Below are 19,329 nucleotides of genomic sequence, written 5' to 3' on the forward strand. Positions count from 1 at the left end.
AAAAAAGAAATGACAATAACTATAATCAATAACCAACTTTTACAGAAAAATAACAAACTAAAAGAAATGCAACGAGAAAAGTTCAGTATTTTCAGTATCGCCAATGAGCTAGGTGTCACAGATGATTTTTGAAGTAAAACAAATTTGCTTTAGTTCCACGTATGGTCCACTGATATGAAATGGAATGATCATCTTTATAGGCATGTATGCTCAATTCTGTATCATTTTTAATAAGGGCAAGAAGCAGCTCCGAGATAAATACTAATATCGTCTCGGTGTACAAAATCACAAAAGAGGAAGTAAAAAGTCACACACAATAACACTTCCTGGAGCAAAACTCACAAAACACTTAGTTGTTAACAACACTGCTTATGTAGTTATAGCCTGTCATCAAAGTTATTTTAAGACTGAAAGAAATGATGTGCTCATTTACACTTTGACACAGGATGAGAGTCTAAAACTATTAATGACTTTTAATGAAGCTCGCAATCCTACGCTTCAAAAGACAGATCATAATACGGTAGTTATAATCATGTTCTGTGTATTATTTACGACAAATGTGTCAATGTTTGTCGCTTGTTCTATTGGGAGGGACAGCCATTTTATAAACGACCTCCCCAAGTTGACTGTGATTCGATATACTATATTAAGTAACAAGAAAGACAAAGAGGTGACATGACACTGTGCGAGATTAAGTTCGTACATACCATTCTTCATCATTTCATCATAATGTTGCATTATTAATTTAATCTGCTAACCTATATGATAAAATAATACATCATAGCTATTATGTGAAATGACTGGATTTAGTAACCTCGGCATTCATCCTCTTTTCCAGATTCATGTAATTTAGAGGTGATGGCTCCTGCTTAAAGATATTTGACTAAAAATAATATTTTAATGATATTTAATGATCATTGTTATTCAGTACCTCATTTCTAGTGTTGTTACATTTAATTGAAATTGCCTCTTCAGGTTCATTTACTGGTGCTGCAATATAGAAAACTACAATAGCCAATAATAATATCCATGTAGCACAAAACGCTATCAAAGACATGTTTTGGTCTGTGTGCCAAGTGCAATCTATCCAAATCTGCCACTACTGATAATAGCTAATCTAAAGTTTGGACTCTGAACAGTCGCTTTAAACAGTGGCTAAAGCGGCGGAGCTGAACCCGGGCCCACCCAGTGGCGGAGCTGAACCCGGGCATCAAATCTCTGTAATGAGATTCATTAGATGCCTTGCCCAAAGTTTAGATAGAGCCAACCACAAGCCTCACCAGAGTACTAATAAGTGCATACAGGTGGATATAAGCAATTAGCAAGCAATTTTCAAGTAAAATACCCAAAGAAAAAGCATTATACATGTATTCAAGAGAAGGATGTATTAAAAAGCATCTATGGAAAAAGTTAGAAACTGGACACACCCACATCCGGGCCTGGGCATCAGTTGAGTTCCAGCTCCGCCACTGGCTTTAAATACTAATCAACCAACCTCAATGTAGTTCAACACAACACGTAAGGGTACCAAACTTGAGGTTTTTCACCAAACAATGTGTGGGGTTTCATGATACGCTGTACAAGCAGGATCAAAATCCTCAAATACATGTACCATACAAATTAAAGCTCTGGGAGGTTTTACACATGACAAGGGCGTAGCTAGCATAAAGGCGGATTTACAATATTACGCTAGTCCTGACGTTACGTTGACACTGGAATAGAATCTGGTTCTATTCCAGCGGAAAGCATGCGTCAAAAGGTCAAATCGCCCACGTTTTTGATTAAAAATTGACGGTACGCTGGCCTAATGTCATATTGTAAATCCGCCTTAAGGCTAGGGTAGGCTATAGCTTACCCTAAAGTTCAGAAGTCAGAATTGAAGTTTAGTAGTTTTATGTTGAGTTTAATAGAAGTTTAGGGTATGTCTCAACCGGCAGTTACTCACTCAGTCACTTTTGACACAGGCAAACAGAGACAGGAGAAAGCGAGGGGTCCGCAACGGGCTTGTAATCTCTGGCGTAGAAACTCTTTGGTAATCCAGTAATCCAAAAGATAATATTGGGATAATCCAGTAATCTTGGAAGAATTCAGTAATCTGTAATCCAGGATTTAACAAATTTACTGAAAAATCCTAATAATAATTTTGAGTATCCGGAGTTAAAAACCCACCCATTGGTTTTATAAAAAGTTATTAAAACCACACCCATTGTTAATTAATAAGGTCAGCCTGTAATCCTTGGTAATCCAGCTTGTAATCCCTGGTATTACATCCAAGTAATCCAGCTTGTAATCCCTGGTAATCCAAAGAATCTACCTATAATCTTGGTAATCCACTCATAATCTTGGAATTCTCCTGGTAATCCAAAAGTAATCCAGTAATCAATTGGTAATCCTAGTAATTTTTGTAATCTCGTAGAGATTTTCTTCCCGTTGCGAACACCTCGGGAGAAAGAAAAGAAAACAGCCATTTTAGCACAATTATTATTAAGGTGGAGTCTTTACATAATTAACTTAATTAATTAGCTAGCTTAATAAAATTATAAAAAGTTAACTTTAAGTGAAGCCATCACAATGTCAGCTGCAAAGAAACAAAAGCTATGTGAATTATTATGCAAATTTTAGCTGAGTATATTAGTAGTCAACCGCAGCCATATAGACTGTTTGTACTGAAGATGAGCATGAGGAGATTGAAGATGATGATATTGTATATAAATGATGATTTTGTTGATTGTGCTGCTACCTTGAGTCTGGCCTGAGTTCTCATCTGAGTCTGAGTGTGAAGCAGTTGCGAGAACCATAGATATTAGAGTAAATGAAACTCCATATTGCGAGAACACGCCCATTTCGAGGCCGTAAAGTGGGTGTGCCCATAAAAGTGGGCATGGCCAAATGGGTGGTGCGCTTTGCGCGTCCTTTTCTTCTCACCCTTTCCTTTTTTCTCCCTACATTCTTGATACAGACCACTGCAAAGAAGTAACATTATCATGAATAATTTGTGAAACTGACAAAACCCACAATGACCTGATGATGTTTGAACAGCCAACTATAAAATGATACCTGTAATCAGTCGGAGTGTAGGCAGTGGAGTGATGGTTGACTATGGACCCTAGTCACCTTTCCTCCAGTGGTCCCTGCCTACTAGAGCGTTAGTTCTAGATTATAGAAGTGTGACCCCCTATTCTACATTGATCCTATGTAATCTTTGTGACTTCCCTCTTTTTTTTCATAAACTAGACGGTACTTCATAATTTTTGTATTTTTTTATTATTTCATACATTACAATAGAATTTTGGAAGTGGATATTGGTCCGGCAGCTGGACGCCTACTTCAGAGCTATAGATCCGGCAGTCCATTGTTCTCCGTAAAACAGCTTGTGCGCATGCGCAATAGTGCAAAATGGAACTTGGTCTTTTTATCAAGAAACCAAGAAATCAAGGTGCTCTAAAAACTAAACACTAAACCCCAATCCCAACCCTACGACCCCGGAGGCTAAGATGTACGAGAGGGTGTTTATTTCTTTAAAAAATAGCAAAAAAAGTAATTAAAAAAAAGAAAAAAAATCAAACATTGCAGCATAGTTTTAGTCAGTATTCCCGACAGGATTCAAACCGCTGACCACATACGTGCAATCCACAGTCCACACCAGCCTCTCCACTACACCACCACAGCCCTGCTGCATCACGTTGCTGATTGTCGTATTTATACTTGATATCTGTATATAAAATCGTGTATTAGTATACTGGGGCTTCGCCCCAGTATACTAATTTAGGGGCTGCCGGATCTATAGCTCTGAAGTAGGCATCTGGCTGCTGGACCAATATCCACTTCCTAGAATTTTTGAGGCTATAGTTTCCAGATTTTAAGTGACTAATATGACTGCCCTATTATTCTTAATAGTTGGTTAATGTACGGCAATGCTATTTGCATAATAAAAGCACAGGATGTTTGTTGTAATGACTAGTAATCACACCCACAATAGCCTCACTATGTTTAATCAACCGACTATAAAAGGACACTTGTGTCATATCAAGCGAGGCACTGGAGTGATGCATCCTCCAGTGACCTCCGCCCGCAAGGCTGACCCTTGCTGTGGGTGGGAGGTATCAGGACTGGTCGCGACTTCTGATGCATCTCCCCCTTCAGCTTGGCTCATCTCTGCGGATGTTTTTTTTACTTTTACTTCATAGAGTGCCCGGATTGAAAATATTTGATATAATTATGAATAATTATACTATAAAGAATAATCTAGTAATTGTGAGTGAGAGACACTAGTATCACTTTATAGTTCATTCCATGTCTGTAATGGACTGTTTGTTATTATTTGATGTATATACAATTTACTATCCAATGCATACTGAAGATGTTTTTGTTAATTATAATCATGACTCAGCAGCAGGCTGTGAATTGTGTGTCCCACAATGACTTCACTACGTTAAATCAACCGACTATAAAAGGATAGTTCATATCAGTGTGAGTGAAGGATGGGAAGTGGTTGGTCAATGGGCCCAGGCCATCCATTCTCCCATGTTCTCTGCCCGCTGGGTTGAGTTGCACTGTGTATTGGGACATCAGGTCTGGCCCCTCCCTTTCCTGATGTACTCCACTGCACACTGTACCTCCTCTCAGCTGGTATCTCTCTCTCTTACTTTTTTGCTTCATATATATAGTCAAACACTGCTTGAATTTTTATGTTTTATTTATTATGCATAGTATAATTCATACATCACACATGAATTTGTTGATTATAGTCACAACTCATTGTGTGAAATTGTGTGTCCCACAATGACCTCACTATGTTAAATCAACTGACTATAAAAGGATAGTTCATATCAGTGTGAGTGAGGGAAGGGAGGTGGGTGGTCAGTGGGCCCCTAGGCCATTCATTCTCCCATGCTCTCTGTCTGCGGGGTCCGAGTTGCTTTCTTTCAGTGTGTCGGGCATCAGCCTCGATCCCTGGTGCTCTTCTAACACACTTGCAACTCCTCTCCGCAGATAATTTCACTTTTTCTTAATCATAATTATCATTTGTTAAAAGAGGAATTCTGATAATAGTCCAGTAGGGTTTGTCAGTTGTGATTGAGAGATGAGATATTCCTCAGCAGTAGAGCTACAGTTCATTCTGTGCCTGTAGTATATAAGTATAATCATTATAAAGTACACATAGGGAACTAACCATTGGAAATGTTCATTACAGCACAGAGCATTAGTTATTGACTTCAGACCTTTGATGACCTAAACCACAACATGATCTGGCTGAATTACTGATAGCTGACTGTTACAAAAACTATTTTTTATAGTCTAATGGCAAAAAGGTCACATCACAAGCTAATATTGTACTTGTCACACCCTACAAAAAACTTTTTATTGAGTCAATTTGAGTGCACCTCCTGGTCAAGATAATAAATAATTTCAAAAATTGTTCCTATCTAAACAACAGGCTGTATTACAGGTGCTGCAGATACATGTCCCACAATAGCCTGACAGTGTAATTTACATGTACACATAGGGGTAGGAACAGGGGGGGCAGGAGGGGCTTAAGCCCCCCCAACTTTCATTGAAGGGGGGCTTAGCCCCTCCAACTTTAAGTGATATACACGTATTACTATTATCAACACTATAGACTTTAGTTTAGGTAATCCTTAAACATGTGTATGTGTGCATATTGTGTGATGATTCGTTTTATAAACATTTAATACACTATCTTAACTTCTAAGAACACGCACTCTTATTATTATTTTCAGAAATACACAAGGTTCTACTTTTTTATTTACCAACTCTGTTAACATCAGCTTCAGCTAAGCATAGATTTTTAACGACCTGGGGGCGTAGCCCCCAGGTCGTTCCTATAATTGATTTCACCCACGTGCGATGTTTGTATATATATATATATATATATTTGTATGTCCACACTTACATTTCTTCTATACATGTTGTATTGGAGAAATAACAAAATTCATAAGCCTTAGCAACCACCCGCCCACGCTCCTTTACGTAAGTGGGTGTGGTCACGGCAAGCAAAATGGCGGCTTACATATAGGACAAAGTTATAAGCTTTCTAACAGCAAGAGAACATAGAGATACAGTCTCAAGACCTTTCTTGAAGCATTAGAAGGTAGAGAGAACCTCTATAAGTTTTATTAAGAACCCAGTTGTACTTGTAAGGTGGTGAAATCAATTATAGGAATATTTTTTACACTGTTACGCTTGTTGACATTAAGGACATTAAAAAACTACTTGCACTCCACAATGTCACAAGAGCATCTTAATCATGTAGTTATTTTGCATACACACAAAGACAGATGATTTACACATTGAGGACATTGCAAAGGAACTTGTTACATTTAATGAGCTTAGATGCCAATATTTTGGACAATATTAATTCTGTACATGCCATGTATTAATGATCCATTGTTAAATCATGCTCCTATGATTGTATATAAATAATACCTTAGCCCCCCCCAACTTTTAGTTTGTTCCTACCCCTATGCATGTACATAAAACCAATCGTATACATCAAAAATTGCTACTCCTCATGGCTATGCATCAGAACCGTTTCATGTTTAGTGCACGCACAGACATGATCTGGATCTTATGCATAGAGGAGGAGCAGCCACCCTGCTTGTGAGGTTGTGCCTAGGACCAAGCAGGGTGTTCCATATTTTATTTTGATAGGTGTGAAGAAGAATCATATAGTCAATGGTTTTTATACTAAAAATTAGATTATCTAACAATGAAATCTATTTTTCAGACACCTTGCAATTGCTTGGCTATGTAATTCCTACACTCTATAAAACCAATCATGGTACTCTACCCATTACAGTTGTTCAAGCAACCACATAGAACTGAAGTGAGTTATTGAGTGGCAATGAATGCATCAATGATACACTGACAGGTCTATGTGCCCTCCTATGGTGGTCTGGCTAGCCTAGCCCATGGTGATCTTGCTTGAACAACTGCTGCCTTGCTTGTTCTTAGGATCAAGCAAGGTGTTTTTGTTTTTTTTCTCATTTGGTACTAAGTATAAAAATACTACAAATGCTTTGGATTGGTAAGTTTGATTCATTAATACTGTCACCATGTCACGTGAGAAGAGATATCATTTTTCGCATGATTGTTTTATCAAGAGTTGCTGTGTAAACTGTCGCTGTTATGCATGCGCCCCACAATTGCTTGACTATGTAATTCCTACACTCTATAAAACCAGTCATGTACTTTACCAATTGCAGTTGTTCAGGCAGCCGCACAGACCTGGAGCACTCCATCAGTGCACAGATGGTGTAGCACAGGTCTGTGTGTCTCCTGCGGTGGTCTGGCTGTGGTGGCCTGTGACCCCATAGGTAATGCTGCCTGAACAACAGCCGCCTTGCTCGTGCCTAGGATCGAGCAAGGCGTAATTTTTTAAATTTTTAATTGAATATCTTTTTGTTACCAGAGAAATTCTTAATTCTCGAAAAGTTATATTACACATACTGTGTAAATTACAAATCATAGCTGTAGTAACAATTATAGTAGTACAATTGCCAGTTAATGAATTTGCTTTTAGACAATTAGACAATGTTAATTTGATTCATTATTTTGTTCCAGTGTGCCCCAAAAGTGTATGAACATGTTATTTGACATGAGTATAAATAAGCCTGTCCCCTCTTATGAAGTACAATACACCGCTAGCTGTTTCCATCACTAGCTGTTATTGTACCAAATTTGACTTATTATTAAGCGAAACTTACTACTCACATTAACACCATGAGGGTAGTAAGCTAGCGATTCTTTTTCTATTGTCAATTTTTATTATATAGCTAACTTCTATATTTTTACTCAAAAATACTAAAAGAATTCCTTGATCAGAAAAATTCAATAAAAAGTAAAAAATTATGTTGGTTTGGCAAAAGACCATGACTTATTTTTAATAATGGTTCTTTTGAAGATAATTATTACAAATAATTTATTAAAAAGATTAACGCTAGCCTAGCTGACAGAGATTTGAGGCTATAGTTTCCAGATTTTAAGTGACTAATATGACTGCCCTACTATTTTTAATAGTGTCATTGTGGTTAATGTACGGCAATGCTATTTGCATAGTAAAAGCACAGGATGTTTGTTGTAATGACTAGTAATCACACCCACAATAGCCTCACTACATTGAAACAACCGACTATAAAAGGACACTTGTATGATCAAGCGAGGCACTGGAGTGATGCATCCTCCAATGACCTCTGTCTGCAAGACTGACCCCTGCTATGGGTGGGAGGTATCAGGACTGGTCGCGACTTCTGATGCATCTCCCCCTTCAGCACGGCTCATCTCTGCAGATGTTTTTTTTCACTTTTCCTTCATAAAGTGCCAGGATTTAAAATATTTGTTATAATTATGAATAATTATACTATAAAGAATAATCTAGTAATTGTGAGTGAGAGACACTAGCATCACTTTATAGTTCATTCCGTGTCTGTAATGGACTGTTTAAATTACAATTTAATGGACTCTATAAAAGGATAGTTCATATCAGTGTAGAGTGAGGGATGGGAAGTGGTTGGTCAATGGGCCCAGGCCATCCATTCTCCCATGTTCTCTGCCCGCTGGGTTGAGTTGCACTGTGTATTGGGACATCAGGTCTGGCCCCTCCGTTTCCTGATGTACTCCACTGCACATTGTACCTCCTCTCAGCTGGTATCTCTCTCTCTCTCTCTTACTTTTTTACTTCATGCAAGCTTATATATAATTACAATATTCACACTATTTTTTTAAAAGAAGAATTCTGATAATAGTCCAGTAGGGTTTGTCAGTTGTGATTGAGAGATGAGATATTCCTCAGCAGTAGAGCTACAGTTCATTCTGTGCCTGTAGTATATAAGTATATCGTTATAAAATATACATATACAAATAAATTAACTACTAACTAACCATTGGAAATGTTCATTACAGCACAGAGCATTAGTTATTGACTTGAGACCTTTTGATGACCTAAACCACAACATGATCTGGCTGAATTACTATAGCTGACTGTTACAAAAACTATTTTTAATAGTCTAATGGGCTTGGCAAAAAGGTCACATGCATCACAAGCTATTATCGTACTTGCCACACCCTACAATAACTTTTTATTGAGTGCACCTCCTGGTCAAGATAATAAATAATGACAAAATTGTTCCTATCTAAACAACAGGCTGTATTACAGGTGCTGCAGTCCCACAATAGCCTGACTGTGTAATTTACATGTAGATAAAACCAATCGTATACAGTAAGAATTGCTACTCCTCATGGCTATGCATCAGAACCGTTTCATGTTAAATTGCGCACAGACATGACCTGGATCTGATACATAGAGGAGGAGCAGCCGCCCTGCTTGTGCCTAGGACCAAGCAGGGTGTTTCTTATTTTATTTTGGTAAGTCATACAATATGCTAAGAATGTGAATGTATCAATTTTATACTAAAAATTAAACTATCTAACAATAAAATCTATTTTTAGACAGTTTTGATTTATTAATATGTAAGAAAAAATATCATTTTTGCTTTATTAAGCATGTACTAATGTTGTTCTAATGTGTAAATGCAGCCCTATGTCTTTATCTTGGCTATGCGCCCCACAATTGCTTGGCTATACACTCTATAAAAGCAATCATGGTACTATGACCATTGCAGTTGTTCAAGCAACCACATAGAACTGCAGTGATATCATTGAGTGGGCCAATGAGTGCACCCAATGATACACCGGCAGATCTATGTGCCTCCTGTGGTGGTCTGGTTGATACCTGTAACCCCATTAGGGTAATGTTGCTTGAACAACAGCCGCCTTGCTTGTTCTTAGGACGGAGCAAGGTGTTTTTGTATTTTTTTAGTTCATTTGGTACCAGTACACTACAATTGACAGTTGTTAGGTTAATACAATGGATACATTATTATTAAGTTAATACTGTTATGCATGCGCCCCACAATTGCTTGACTATGTAATTCCTACACTGTATAAAACCAGTCATGTACTTTACCAATTGCAGTTGTTCAGGCAGCCGCACAGACCTGGAGCACTCCATCAGTGCACAGATGGTGTAGCACAGGTCTGTGTGTCTCCTGTGGTGGTCTGGCTGTGGTGGCCTGTGACCCACAGGTAATGCTGCCTGAACAACAGCCGCCTTGCTCGTGCCTAGGATCGAGCAAGGCGTAATTTTTTAAAGTTTTAATTGAATGTCTTTTTACCAGGGAAATTCTTAATTCTAAAAGTTATATTACACATACTGTGTAAATTACAAATCATAGTTGTAGGAACAATTATAGTAGTACAATTTCCAGTTAATGAATTTGCTTTTAGACAATTAGACAATGTTAATTTGATTCATTATTTTGTTCCGGTGTGCCCCACAAGTGTATGAACATGTTATTTGACATGAGTATAAAAGTTTTGCTTCTCTTCTATGAAGTACAATACAGCGCTAGCTGATATTGTACACAAAACTCACACTATAATTTAAAGCGAAACTTACTACTTGTGCATTAATGTATGGGTGGTAGGCTAGCGACTCTTTTTTATCATAATTCTATTTTAATAGCCAAAATTGCTATTGAGCATTTATGACAAAATGGTAAAAGAAAAATGTATTACAGTCAAACCTGTCTATTCCGGACACCTTGGGACTCAATAAACCTGTCCTTATTACAGAGGTGTCCTTATTTCAGAGGTCCATTAAATGTATTGGGACTGATACTACCTGTCCTCATTATAGAGGTGTCCTTATTTTAGACTGTCCACAATAGGAGGTTTGACTGTACAAGGTAAAAAATGGAAGTTACTGGTTTAGAAAAGACAATAGTTATTCTTAATCATAATTATTACAAAAATTTATTAAAAAGATTAACGCTAGCCTAGCTGCGTAAGCAGTTTGGTTTGTGGCCCAGAGGATTTAACTTGTTGGATGTGATTGGATCAATATGGTTTGTAAGAAACAACCACAACAAGCTAGCACCAAAGTGCACTTCTTCATACACATTCAATTGTTATATAGTCATGTGAAATAATATGAAAAAGCAATTGTGGGGCACATCAAAGAAGATAGTATTGTTATTATAACAAATTAGATCATGTCTTAGCTTAGGGCTAAGCTTTAGACATTTTAAAGACTATTTTGGCAAGGCCAATGCACCAACGGTGTCTTGTTTCATTTATTTTCTGAAACTTTTCAGTGTTTCTACTTTCTACATCCATGTAGTATGTACATGTATATGCATCTGGGCAAATTGGCACTGGGAGCAGGTGTAGACCCACAATTGCTTGACTATGTAATTTCTAAACTCTATAAAACTACTCATGTACCAAAACAATTGCTGCTGTGTACCCTACACAGGGTGGCCCGTGCCATCTAGTGCATGGATGGCATGCGTTAACTCGGTCATAGATATTTTCATATCTATGAGGCGATCCTGTGTTTGCCAGTGGTGGTCTGTGTCTCCAATGGCAGGATGTACCGTGACCTCTCATTGGTGAGGGGGGTACACAGCAGACGCCTTGCTTGGGGCCTAGGCTCCAAGCAAGGTGCTTTTTTATTCAAATGTAATACATCTATTGTGCTTAAAGCTAGTAGAAAGTTCATTTCAGGAAAGATATCATTTTTCAGATGATTGCTGTTATCAAATTCTTTATCTACATGGCAGCCCTCACCACTGTTATGTGCCCCACGATTGCTTAACTATGTAATTGCTACACTCTATAAAACCAATGATGAACTATATGAATTGCTGCTGTTCCTACCGCCACACAGGACTGAAGTGTGACATTGAGTGCACGAATGTCACACCTACAGATCTGTGTGTCTCCTCTGGTGGTCTGTTTATATACCTGTGACCCCATTGGTAATGCTGCAGGGGCAGCAGCCACCTTGCTCAGTCCTACAAGATCTGAGCAAGGTGTCTATTTATTAGGCTATATAATTTTTAATTTAATTTGAGACTATTCAATTATAATTTTTTTATTTGCTACATAAAATTATGAATAATGGCTGTAGTAATAATTATTGCCAGTCAATGAATATAACTTTTAAATTGATTCATTATTAGTTCTCGTGTGCCCCACAAGTGTATGAACATGTTATATGACATAAAAGTATAAATAAGCCTGTCCCCTCTTATGAAGTACAATACACTGCTAGCTGTTTCCATCACTAGCTGTTATTGTATCAAATTTGACTTATTATTAAGCGAAACTTACTACTTACATTAACACCATGAGGGTAGTAAGCTAGTGATTCTTCTTTTATTGTCAATTTTTATTATAATATAGCTAACTTCTATATTTTTACTCAAAAATACTAAAAGAATTCATTGATCAGAAAAATTCAATAAAAAGTAAAAAATTATGTTGGTTTGGCAAAAGACCATGACTTATTTTTAATAATAGTTCATGAAGATAATTATTACAAAAATTTATTAAAAAGATTAACGCTAGCCTAGCTGCGTAAACAGTTCGGTTTGCGGCCCAAAGGATTTAACTTGAGGTGATTGATTGTATATGGTTTGTAGTTTTTTGGAAGTATAGAACCAACCACAACAAGCTAGCACCAAAGTGCACTTCTTCATACACATTCAATCCTTATATAGTCATGTGAAATAATGTGAAAAGGCAATTGTGGGGCACATCAAAGAAGATAGTACTATTGTTATTATAACAAATTAGATCATGCCTTATCTTAGGGTGAAAGTAAATAATCCAAATCAATTGACACAAAAAGAGTAAACTAAGACCACGATAATACTGATGCACTCAATGTGACAACTCAGTTAGTAGATAAATTCTAAATTCAAATTCAATTTTTAAAATTCAAATTCAATATTTAAAATTCAAAGCATATAAAAGACACATGTGAGACAGTAAATTACAATATACATGTATAACTCACCAGGTTGCTGTCACCATTGAGTAATGTAGAGAAAAACATTTTGACAGACACTGTGAACACATTAATAACTGATACACATCAGCCACACTGCAGTCAGCTTTACAGCATTTAATCTGCGTATAGAGAACATTGCTAAAAACTGGTTAAACAGGTTTTGCATACTAGTTTATCCAGTTTGTACGAGTACAGAGTCTTGTGTGATGGATGAGATAGTAAGTGTCGAGATAAGTGACCGCGTCCATCACAAAATATAGAACTAAAATGTTACATAAAAGATGCTATCAATTACTTATTATTATTACCGACAATCTAGACAATGAACAAGGTTGCTATGAATGCCACACTCAGCACAACTGCCTCTACTTGACTGTCTGATCTCCCTACAGCTATTAAGAATGATGTAATACTACTAGTGCATCATGCATAAACTTACATAGAATATAGTCTCCTTAGTTTTGGTGGTATTTTAAGTTTTGGTCTTTCTGATGACCCAGCTTGATAAAAGTAAATAAATAAAAAAAGAGGAGGAGGTGAGAATTGCTACCTTTTTTAGTAACAGTGCAATGTTGCGTTAGGTGACCTGCTTTACCACACCTACCACTGGGAAATGAGAAATAAAATAGTGGGTCAAGACTCATGCTTAGTACAAGAGTTTGAGTTTTTGAGTATTTACCAGTTATAAGATGAGAGCTCAGAGCTTGCTTTGATTTCAGTTTTGGTCTACAGTACAGAAGCAAAATAATCATAAATTGTTAATAATTTTTTTTACTATTTTTGTGTTTTCAGTAGACTCAGAGTCACTGCTAGTGCTTGCTTCAAAGAACACTAATCTCTCTGGGTCTGAGTCACTATCAAAATGAGGCAAATTTGAGAGCTGGGGTTCCTGAATGGATGCAACACCAGACCCTTCATCATCGTCAGCATCCGAACTATTGTACATATCTTTAAAAATATCATCCTCTCTTTTGCATGAGACTAATTACCTTTAACAACTTGTGGTATTTCGAACTCTTCATTATTATCACTGTCACTGTAATCAGCTACCAGTGACAGAGGGTGAGAGGAAGCAGTAGGACAGAGAGAAGGAGGAGGAGGAATACTGACGTCTTTAAATGAGGTTTCTTTAGAGTCTAAATTTTTAGTAGATTTTCCTTTACGACCATGCCTCCTTCTCTTTCTTTTTCTATTAACTGATGATGGGTCATTGGCAACAGGTGGACGACTGCTTTCACCTCTTACTAAAGCAGCAAATGCCTTCTCTTTATCTATCATTCATTAATATCAATGACTGTACTGAAATACTTACTGTCTTCATTTGATGCTACATGTTTCAATGAATCAATATTACCAGCTGCCAAGTTGTAACTCTAAAAATCATGGCAAATTGAAATTATCTAGCACTACTAAATCTAATAATTAATATAAATTTTTTTTACTGTCTTACTCTTAGATTTTGTAGCAGGTGCTTTGATGTAAGATACTTCTCATCTAATTTTAATAAAAAATATAATTGAATGATCTATAGTATGGACTCACAGACTAATTTTGATTGCTTTGGAATGGGCAATCCAGCCATAGCTCTGACTCTGAGCCCCGCCCCTTTCCTTTCACCCTCCCACGCAAAGAAGGCCAGGCTAAAAGATTATGATCTTACTCTTCTTCTAAAAAGATGCCCATTCATCTTCGCCATCATGTTTTCGCTAAAGAGCGTCTCGTGGCGTTCAGTGATGCTGTTTTTGCCATAATAGCAACCATAATGGTAAAGAAATACTGTTAATTAGTCTAGCTTGGTAATTTGTTTTTATACTTCAAAAGGTCATTCCTCTAAAAATTCCTGAATTTGTAACAGATGGAGCGAATTTCAACTTAGAGGATTACATCATAAATAGTGACTTTGCTTTGCAGGTTGCTATATATTATCTTGCCTTTTATCTTGTGTGGGACGCATGGCTGTCGCACTGCAGGTAATTACAAATGTTTTAAATTATTCTAATCATAATTATTTTAAAAGGGTATTTCACATCCTTGAGCACGTTGATGACTTTGTCACTTTCTTGAATTTGGTATGTTTACTATTCATACTCTATAACTCCTTCCTCTTTCTCTTATTCTTCCCTCCCTGTAGGTAGCATTGCTTTTTATCAGTCTCCTCCCAGCTTCTGTAAGCTTATTATTATGCATATTTAAATTATTTTCCATTGTACCAGATCAGTTTGGTTAGCAGCTACCCTGAAGACAGTCTGGCCTTGACTATAGCATTTCTTAATATCCTGCTGATTAGCATTGCAATGGTACCACCATATATTTAGTAATTTTTATCTCTTCTATTTATTAGTTCTTTTTAGTATTCTTTGCTGTTCGGCAGACACAAATGCTTGATTCACTTATTGTTGAGGCCGTAAAAGTGGTATGTTGTTGAGTCATGTGACCTGTCATGTGATGTGACCTTTTACAGAGAACTCTGAAGTGGACATTGTATGCACCTCTTTTAATTAATCCTCTTATTGCTTTGCTGGCTATTATATTTGCCTGGGGAGTTACGGATCAACCTAAAATTGTATAAAAAGGAGAGCTATTTTAATTTTTTTTTAATCTCATTTCTATAGGGTATCATTACATTGTTCATGATTATTCCATTTAATTTCCTTGCAAGATTCATTTTGAAAAAAATTCAAGGTAACCAAATTAGCACTGAAGCTAGGAATTCAAATTTATAATAAATAATAATAATAATAATAATAATAATAATAATAATAATGTCATCATTACCTGTTGGGATTAAGTCTTCAATTATAGTGAGATATTTGAGGAAAAGAGTTATCTATTTAACAAATGAGGATGAGGGAATATTTTGTTTGATCAATAACTTTGTCTCGAAAGAAAGAACATTAGGTCAGTGATGTATGGTTCATGTGTATGGAGTATTGTGTTGTTGTGTTTAGCTTTAAGTGATGGAGTCTTTTCAATCATTGGAACACTGATAGTCCTGGATCTAACGTAAGAGAGAAGGAAGAGAGCAAAGGAGAGAGGAGAGAGAGAGAGAGAGAGAGAGAGAGGGAGAGAGAGAGAAAGTTAGAGAAAGTGAGAGATTAAATTTAATTTGATTACACATTATTTTTAACTTACAGAGCAGATATTTATAAAAAGGAAGGAAAAGCAACCGAAGCCACTGACTTCCTTAAGGAAGAACAGTATGCTTTCTATTCTTATTTTTCTAGTTTCATGATTGCTGGTGAGTTGATATAATAAGATTGACAGTTTTCATGATAAACATAATTTTGTTATTGTGAACAGGCTTATTGTGGTTTATTCATCACAGTATGTTCAGTGTAAGTGCCTTCTTAATAGCCTTTTGTTTTTACTATCTATTCTCTCTCCTTTCTTCTTTTTCCAGTTGATATCTGCAGTCAATAGTTATATTACAATCTTCAATGGTTTGGTTAGTAGTGATTTAATAATATAATTGTCATTATATGTCTCCTTTCTTTAAGAGTCTAATGTTTTTGGGTTTGATACCTTTTGGGGCAGGAGTAGCATCAAGCTTTATTGATGGAGTAAGTTCTCTCCATGCAGTTTATTCTTTTTTTTATAATCTCCTTCTCTTCCTTGCTTCAGACTAACACAAACAATGAGATCACATCAGTTAGGATTATGGTTGCCCTTATTATACTGGCTTCACTCTCACAACTTGCCCTTTGGTCTGTAGCTCATTGTGAGAAGTTAGTAATAACCTCATACTGTATGTACTTATGTGCATATTGCACTCATTCTAGATCAAAGTGTCTCTCTAATGAGGTTAATAGTCACATGATAGAGTTTATACAGTTATGGAAACTTCTCATCTTTCCTTTTACTGGGTGAGGGGTAGCTACTGTTATGAAATGAGCACACTTTCCTACTCGTGTGTATCTATGTTTTACAATCTTGCTCTATATGTAGGTTACTGGTATATTTAGTATCTTTTTCATCTGGTGTCACACTCAATCATTTCTATACATATGTAAGTTTTGTGCATCCAACAAACATTACAGAGCTAAGATCAAATGTATGCATTGTATCATTGTATTAGCAGATAAAAATAATTAGTTGTAACTGATAAATATTTTTATTGTTTAGTTTACATTTGCTGTGCCAGTTCTCTTTATTCTACCAAGGGCAATGGTACGAATCATTTTCAATTCTTTCTTATGACGCTTTCTTTCTTATTTCCTCCTCAATTCTTTCTTCAGCTGTTTCTTATGACTAGAATTAAATGTTTTACCACTAAAGCGAGTGAAGAAAGGCCTGTCTCAGCAGGTTGGTACAGCAATTTATATTAACCTCCATTATTATCTTCCTTTATAGTATCTGATCTCAGATATTCAAGGATTCAGATACAAAACGAACCAGCTGATACAACTGGTCTCATTTATAATCAACACGATAATAACTACCTCACAACGGATACATTCAAAAAATTACCAGGATCTACAACTTCTGTTGATGGGGGGACAATCACTGAAGAGGTTCAAATTGTTTAACATGCATCATGTGATTATGTACACATAAACTCTCTCTTTTTTCCCCTCCTTCTCTTCTACTTATATATACATGTAATAAAGACCAATTAAAGCATAGGTAAATAACAATTTCATTTATTTGTGTGTGTGATTTTTACAGCATGATTTAGCTTTTTTTGTTGCTGTCATTAAAGAACTGTTAAATTTAATCAAATTTTCAATTAATTCAATATATCAATAATAAATTATAATTATTAATATTTATGATCAAAAAAATGATTGATAGGTCTATTAGTATTTTAGAGTGATAGTTTTCTAGTCAGATATTGCTTAAGCACAGCTGGTAGTATAGATAGCAATGCAAGGAGTCCTAGCACTATAATTGAACTAAGTGAAATCTGATCTGCTATTGTAGTGAGTTGGAATAGAGTTGTCCCTGCTCGTATGAATAAAAAAGATGGAGGAGCTACACCTTTAAAAAAAAGAGAGAACGTATTGTCAGTAATTGCTCCAAAATTTGGCAAAACACCTTGTACTACATACTATACTTACAGGTTATTTATAATTTTTTTATGATGCATATATCATACATGCTCTTGTGTTTGATGAATTTTAAAGCTATGTTGTGTAGAAATTTTGAGCTGATTCCGATCAAAATTAGATTTTTAATGAATTCATAAATTTGCTTCATATACTTTTATAAGGCGCTGAAGCATGCTTTTTAGTTCACTTAACATGCTTCATGTGATCATAACATTTAGAGTATTGCTATATGCATGACTTACCAAGAAAAGTGCCTACAAAGAAATGTACAATGTTGACACCCAAGATTGGAGACGATATATTGATGAGCCAATTTGGTAGTATTGGAGTTATACGAAGGAATATTATATAATTTAACATGTTAGACCTGTGACTTCTGATCTACAAACACAACATTACTCAATACGCATTGCTACTGCTATTACTTTTAGTCTAAGAGAAGCTAATCTTTCAGGAAATAGCCTCTGTACTAGTCTATGGCCAAACATTCCTGATAGGAGGTAGCAAAGTGTGGCTCCAACAGCAGAACACTGAGAAATTATTCAACAAAATGATAATTGAACTAAATCATAATTATATTAATAAGGATTAACATACTGTGCAGACTAGTAGAATAGCAACAGGGAAGGAGAATAAATAACCAGATAATATACTAAGGAATATGCTACCAGGAATTGCAAATGTCTGTAAACTTTGTCATAGTCAAGGTATTAAACTAAATCAAAACCCATTAATCTACATTATTAAACTCTCAGAAAATGAAGTTATTAGAAATTATTGTATTTATGAACTTGCTGTAAAGTGACTAATTTAAGGATACAAGATGTATGTTACAACCAGTCCACCAAAAACAGTCCAGTAGTGTGAGTTGGTGTATTTTGATAGGACAAGTCCTAACTGCTTAGCATCTTCAATGTTACTAGGCAGATATAAGTGAGATGCATCTTTCCTATAGTAGAAAATGATAAAAATACACATAAATTATTATCACTGAGGAACATTCGATTTCATTTAATTTACTAATCATTGATAATTCTCGAACATAATTATTTAGCTTGTTTATTTAAAACACCTTGTTCACACCTTTGTTCACACCATGTAAACTTGTTCATGCTGCAGCAATAGGATTAGTAATTATTTATTACTTTTTGTTAATACTAATTTACAGACAGAATTAAGTATATGTATATATATGCATAAATATAATAATATCCAGAGATTTGACTGTACAGATTTCATATATTATCTTACTCGTTCATGTGAGGGAAATTGAAGAAGATTAATACCAAAAATAAGAGCGAGGACAAGAATATAATAACCAAATATAGTCCGGCTCTCCTAAAAGAGATGTCAGGTTCTTTTTGTTCGTCGACACTATTATCCGCCATCTTATAAACTTTATTT

At 35.9% G+C, this 19,329-nt stretch overlaps 3 protein-coding genes and 2 long non-coding RNA genes across 6 annotated transcripts; 2 read left to right on the forward strand and 3 right to left on the reverse strand.

Moving 5' to 3' along the window:
* Positions 1-447: 447 nt before the first annotated feature.
* LOC109585780 (uncharacterized) lies at positions 448-1,741 on the reverse strand. The gene is made up of 4 exons (XR_002186655.1): positions 932-1,741; positions 815-883; positions 708-758; positions 448-641 (listed from the first exon to the last, which is right to left on the reverse strand). It is a non-coding gene; the product is annotated as an uncharacterized LOC109585780 (long non-coding RNA).
* Positions 1,742-1,773: 32 nt separating this feature from the next.
* Positions 1,774-13,753, forward strand: LOC109585781 (uncharacterized). Its single transcript, XR_002186656.1, has 3 exons — positions 1,774-2,367; positions 2,417-2,489; positions 13,673-13,753. It is a non-coding gene; the product is annotated as an uncharacterized LOC109585781 (long non-coding RNA).
* On the reverse strand, positions 8,366-14,490 carry LOC105314294 (uncharacterized). The gene is made up of 13 exons (XM_011408379.2): positions 14,420-14,490; positions 14,328-14,371; positions 14,190-14,250; positions 13,867-14,148; positions 13,653-13,825; positions 13,557-13,603; positions 13,428-13,483; positions 13,317-13,377; positions 13,186-13,269; positions 13,046-13,139; positions 12,884-12,996; positions 8,902-8,961; positions 8,366-8,838 (listed from the first exon to the last, which is right to left on the reverse strand). The coding sequence occupies exons 1-13, from the start codon at positions 14,457-14,459 to the stop codon at positions 8,742-8,744; spliced, it is 1,212 nt and encodes a 403-aa protein (XP_011406681.2). The 5' UTR covers positions 14,460-14,490; the 3' UTR covers positions 8,366-8,741.
* Positions 14,491-14,495: 5 nt separating this feature from the next.
* Positions 14,496-17,607, forward strand: LOC105314295 (endosomal/lysomomal potassium channel TMEM175-like). Of its 2 annotated transcripts, XM_020001899.1 has the most exons (21): positions 14,496-14,642; positions 14,699-14,847; positions 14,895-14,946; positions 15,009-15,044; positions 15,091-15,174; positions 15,219-15,290; positions 15,339-15,440; positions 15,490-15,559; positions 15,680-15,775; positions 15,826-15,880; positions 16,012-16,115; positions 16,178-16,212; positions 16,278-16,322; positions 16,375-16,437; positions 16,499-16,602; positions 16,657-16,740; positions 16,823-16,883; positions 17,000-17,044; positions 17,113-17,179; positions 17,228-17,388; positions 17,485-17,607. In XM_020001899.1, the coding sequence occupies exons 1-21, from the start codon at positions 14,553-14,555 to the stop codon at positions 17,491-17,493; spliced, it is 1,584 nt and encodes a 527-aa protein (XP_019857458.1). In that variant the 5' UTR covers positions 14,496-14,552; the 3' UTR covers positions 17,494-17,607. The 2 variants fall into 2 exon arrangements, with proteins under 2 accessions (XP_019857458.1, XP_019857457.1); XM_020001898.1 differs by lacking the exon at positions 17,485-17,607 and having other exon boundaries at positions 17,228-17,478.
* Positions 17,562-19,329, reverse strand: LOC100636674 (transmembrane protein 41B-like). The gene is made up of 6 exons (XM_003389646.3): positions 19,177-19,329; positions 18,746-18,874; positions 18,523-18,616; positions 18,351-18,455; positions 18,168-18,306; positions 17,562-17,854 (listed from the first exon to the last, which is right to left on the reverse strand). Exons 1-6 carry the CDS (start codon positions 19,311-19,313, stop codon positions 17,682-17,684), a joined length of 777 nt encoding a protein of 258 aa, XP_003389694.1. The 5' UTR covers positions 19,314-19,329; the 3' UTR covers positions 17,562-17,681.

This window comes from Amphimedon queenslandica, unplaced genomic scaffold, assembly GCF_000090795.2.
Source record: "Amphimedon queenslandica unplaced genomic scaffold, v1.1 AMPQUscaffold_13011, whole genome shotgun sequence".
Lineage (NCBI taxonomy): Eukaryota > Metazoa > Porifera > Demospongiae > Haplosclerida > Niphatidae > Amphimedon > Amphimedon queenslandica.